At 43.9% G+C, this 5,000-nt stretch overlaps 1 protein-coding gene across 4 annotated transcripts in view; it reads left to right on the top strand.

Moving 5' to 3' along the window:
* Positions 1-5,000, top strand: part of pard3bb (par-3 family cell polarity regulator beta b) — a 631,603-nt gene that overhangs the window by 495,541 nt on the left and 131,062 nt on the right. For all 4 annotated transcript variants that reach the window (XM_045707870.1, XM_045707869.1, XM_045707871.1 and 1 more), the window contains 2 exons: positions 3,161-3,280; positions 4,420-4,716. In XM_045707870.1, coding sequence (XP_045563826.1) covers positions 3,161-3,280; positions 4,420-4,716 — 417 coding nt within the window. The remainder of the gene's footprint in view (positions 1-3,160; positions 3,281-4,419; positions 4,717-5,000) is intronic.

Here is a 5,000-nt window from a genome sequence, read left to right on the forward strand (position 1 = left end):
ACTACTTCCTGTCCCACCAGACTGTATCAAGGTGAATATTCACCACTACTTCCTGTCCCACCAGACTGTATCATTGTTAATTGTAAGCAGTTGTTCCCTTGATGCTGTAGAACACATCACTACAAACATTGGAATTAAAACTACTTTTAATAATTGTTTTCAAAAGTGCAATTGCAAACCTTAAAGTAGAATCCAAATAATGTCTCCCTTGCAATTTTTCTTAAATAATTCCTTATTTCTTCTCAAATAAAAGTTGAAATTGTAAAGAAAATATATGTTTATGTCTCCACACCTTGTAATTGGATTTTCCACATTGCAGAAGCAATTTTATTTTTGTAAACTGAAGTTTACAATGTGTAAGTTTACTGGCTAGTAGAAAGGTGTAGAACGCTCAGTGACATGAGTTTGTCGGGATTAATCTTGGCCGAAAAAAGCCAAGTACTCTGGGGTGCCAATCATTTTTCTTTATTTTCTCAATAAAAATAGTAAACTTAAGTTTACAAAAATAACATAGATTTTGCTATATTGAAAATCCAATAACAATATTTAGAAGAAATTGGGATTTTTTTTAAGAAAAGTGCAAGGGTGGATATATATTTTGCTGCAATTGTATTTACATAGGTGATTAGTTGTAAAAAAGTACATTTGCTTGCTTTTGCACTTTGAATAAAATCAATATTCCATTTTGTATATGATATTATATCATTAGCAAGATTGTCTTCATCTTTTCTTTGGTTGTGGTTCATCATTTTCATATCTTTTTTTATTTTGTTAAAGAAAGTTTCAATCCCGCCTGGTTTTGTTGTTGTCCTTGCTAGCTAACGTCATTGAGGGAGTTGTATTACGCTGGCCCGGGTTGAACCAGGTTTTGTTGTTGTCCTTGCTAGCTAACGTCATTGAGGGAGTTGTATTACGCTGGCCCGGGTTGAACCAGGTTTTGTTGTTGTCCTTGCTAGCTAACGTCATTGAGGGAGTTGTATTACGCTGGCCCGGGTTGAACCAGGTTTTGTTGTTGTCCTTGCTAGCTAACGTCATTGAGGGAGTTGTATTACGCTGGCCCGGGTTGAACCAGGTTTTGTTGTTGTCCTTGCTAGCTAATGTCATTGAGGGAGTTGTATTACGCTGGCCCGGGTTGAACCAGGTTTTGTTGTTGTCCTTGCTAGCTAATGTCATTGAGGGAGTTGTATTACGCTGGCCCGGGTTGAACCGGGTTTTGTTGTTGTCCTTGCTAGCTAATGTCATTGAGGGAGTTGTATTACGCTGGCCCGGGTTGAACCGGGTTTTGTTGTTGTCCTTGCTAGCTAACGTCATTGAGGGAGTTGTATTACGCTGGCCCGGGTTGAACCAGGTTTTGTTGTTGTCCTTGCTAGCTAACGTCATTGAGGGAGTTGTATTACGCTGGCCCGGGTTGAACCAGGTTTTGTTGTTGTCCTTGCTAGCTAACGTCATTGAGGGAGTTGTATTACGATGGCCCGTCTCGTCATCATATCCACTGACTCAGTGGGTTGGTTCATCAGGAAGTCAATAGAGGATGCTATTCTCACTGTGATGATTACAACTTATCCAACTCCGTATTAATGCCCATTAATTTAGGAATGAGATGTTTCGATGAGCATACTTTTGGTAATCTAGTGTAGATTTATATTCCGATATTCCTTTTTTTTTTCAATTCAATTTAAGGGCTTTATTGGCATGGTAACATGTTTTACTCTCCACTCTGGGTTACTATAGTTTAATGTGTTATGGTTGGATCACTGGAGTGTTAATGTGTTATGGTATGGTTGGATCACTGGAGTGTTAATATGTTATGGTATGGTTGGATCACTGGAGTGTTAATATGTTATGGTATGGTTGGATCACTGGAGTGTTAATGTGTTATGGTATGGTTGGATCACTGGAGTGTTGATATGTTATGGTATGGTTGGATCACTGGAGTGTTAATGTGTTATGGTATGGTTGGATCACTGGAGTGTTGATATGTTATGGTATGGTTGGATCACTGGAGTGTTAATGTGTTATGGTATGGTTGGATCACTGGAGTGTTAATATGTTATGGTATGGTTGGATCACTGGAGTGTTAATGTGTTATGGTATGGTTGGATCACTGGAGTGTTAATATGTTATGGTATGGAGTTGCAGGGCTCCTCTCCACTCTGCTAGACCCCACTAGGACGCATGAGGAATGGCCCTGATGTGAACACACAGAGAGAGAGAGGTGGAGAGAAAGAGTGGAGGAGTAGAAAGAGAGAGAGAGAGAGATTGGAGACGGGGTGAAAGAGAGAGAAAGAGAGAGAGAGAGAGAGATGGGAGAGGAGACGGAGAGAGCGCAAGAGAGAGAGATTGGAGATGGGGTGAGAGAGAGAGAGAGAGAGAGAAAGGGAGATGGGAGAGGTGACGGAGAGAGTGAAAGAGAGAGAGATTGTAGACGGGGTGAAAGAGAGAGAGAGAGAAAGAGAGATGGGAGAGAAGACGGAGAGAGTGAAAGAGAGAGAGATTGGAGACGGGGTGAAAGAGAGAGAGAGAGAGAGAAAGAGAGATGGGAGAGGAGACGGAGAGAGTCCATGAGTCAGTCTGTGAACCGGAAATGATCCATGTTAACAGAACTTTGCTTCCGACACACTGTCACCGTCTAGTGTTGAAAGGGTCTGAGGTCTTACATAGAATTAGAATGTGTGGACTGGTGTGTGTTCATATCCTGTGTTTTGGCTCATTTCTTAGCCTATATTTAGCTTTATCTTTAAAGATATTTAAACTGGATATTGATCGTTCTTCCTTCTCTCCTTTTCCCCTCTCTCTCTCTCTCTCTCTCTCTCTCTCTCTCTCCTCTCTCTCCTCTCTCTCTCTCTCTGTCTCTCTCTCTCTCTCTCCTCTCTCCTTCTCTCCTTTTCCTCTCTCTCCTCTTTCCTCTCTCTCCTCTCTCTCCTCTCTCTCTCTCTCCTCTTTCCTCTCTCTCTCTCTGTCTCTCTCTCTCTCCTCTTTTCTCTCCCCCTCTCTCTCTCTCTCTCTCTCTCTCTCTCTCTCTCTCTCTCTCTCTCTCTCTCTCTCCTCTCTCCTTCTCTCCTTTTCCTCTCTCTCTCTCTTTCTCTCTCTCCCCTCTCCTTCTCTCTCCTTCTCTCCTTTTCCTCTCCTCTTTCTCTCCCTCTCTCTCTCTCTCTCCTAGATTTGGAAAGAAGAAAAACGAGAAGGTAAAGAAATCAGAAGCCAAAGCCACGCTACAGAGACAGAAGTCCGAGGTTCTGAGTGAAGAGGAGCTGGACAGGATGAAGGATGAGAGGGAGAGGTGAGATGGTTTATACTGTAGGTTAGTACAGGTGTACTGTAGGTAACCCCTCCTGTCTATTCATATCTGTTGTACAGGTTAGTACAGGTGTACTGTAGGTAACCCCTCCTGTCTATTCATATCTGTTGTAGAGGTTAGTACAGGTGTACTGTAGGTAACCCCTCCTGTCTATTCATATCTGTTGTACAGGTAAGCACAGGTGTACTGTAGGTAACCCCTCCTGTCTATTCATATCTGTTGTAGAGGTTAGTACAGGTGTACTGTAGGTAACCCCTCCTGTCTATTCATATCTGTTGTAGAGGTTAGTACAGGTGTACTGTAGGTAACCCCTCCTGTCTATTCATATCTGTTGTACAGGTTAGTACAGGTGTACTGTAGGTAACCCCTCCTGTCTATTCATATCTGTTGTAGAGGTTAGTACAGGTGTACTGTAGGTAACCCCTCCTGTCTATTCATATCTGTTGTACAGGTTAGTACAGGTGTACTGTAGGTAACCCCTCCTGTCTATTCATATCTGTTGTACAGGTTAGTACAGGTGTACTGTAGGTAACCCCTCCTGTCTATTCATATCTGTTGTAGAGGTTAGTACAGGTGTACTGTAGGTAACCCCTCCTGTCTATTCATATCTGTTGTAGAGGTTAGTACAGGTGTACTGTAGGTAACCCCTCCTGTCTATTCATATCTGTTGTACAGGTTAGTACAGGTGTACTGTAGGTAACCCCTCCTGTCTATTCATATCTGTTGTAGAGGTTAGTACAGGTGTACTGTAGGTAACCCCTCCTGTCTATTCATATCTGTTGTAGAGGTTAGTACAGGTGTACTGTAGGTAACCCCTCCTGTCTATTCATATCTGTTGTAGAGGTTAGTACAGGTGTACTGTAGGTAACCCCTCCTGTCTATTCATATCTGTTGTAGAGGTTAGTACAGGTGTACTGTAGGTAACCCCTCCTGTCTATTCATATCTGTTGTAGAGGTTAGTACAGGTGTACTGTAGGTAACCCCTCCTGTCTATTCATATCTGTTGTACAGGTTAGTACAGGTGTACTGTAGGTAACCCCTCCTGTCTATTCATATCTGTTGTAGAGGTTAGTACAGGTGTACTGTAGGTAACCCCTCCTGTCTGTTCGTATCTGTTCCAGGATCGAGGCGAAGCACGCGGAGCTGAGGGAGCGTCAGGCCAGAGATAAAGGACTTTTCCCCGATGTCGAAGATGATTACATGGACCCCAACTACGCGCGCATCAACAACTTCAGAGACAGCTCGTCCCCCCGTCAGTCCCCCTACAGCAGACTCCGCACCCCGTCGCCCCAACGCCCGCCTCCCCACGGCCTCGGCCCAGGCTCCTCCCACGGCAACGAGCCGTCCAATAAGGACCCCCTGGATGGGCTGTATGCCAAGGTCAACAAGCAGAGACAAGCCCCGCCCATGGCCGACAGGTGAGACAGGAACTCTCCTGCTGGAGTGTATTTGACAGACTGACAATCTAACTTAAGCAGCTAGCAGCTAGCTAGGCATGCAACAGTTGGTCGCAAAATGACATGAACATGCAAGGATATAGGACGACCCTGAGACTGATACAGGGATAGAGATTGACCTTGAGACTGATACAGGGATATAGGACGACCCTGAGACTGATACAGGGATATAGGATGACCCTGAGACTGATACAGGGATATAGGACGACCCTGAGACTGAGATATAGGACGACCCTGAGACTGAT

The sequence above is a fragment of the Salmo salar genome, chromosome ssa25, assembly GCF_905237065.1.
Source record: "Salmo salar chromosome ssa25, Ssal_v3.1, whole genome shotgun sequence".
Lineage (NCBI taxonomy): Eukaryota > Metazoa > Chordata > Actinopteri > Salmoniformes > Salmonidae > Salmo > Salmo salar.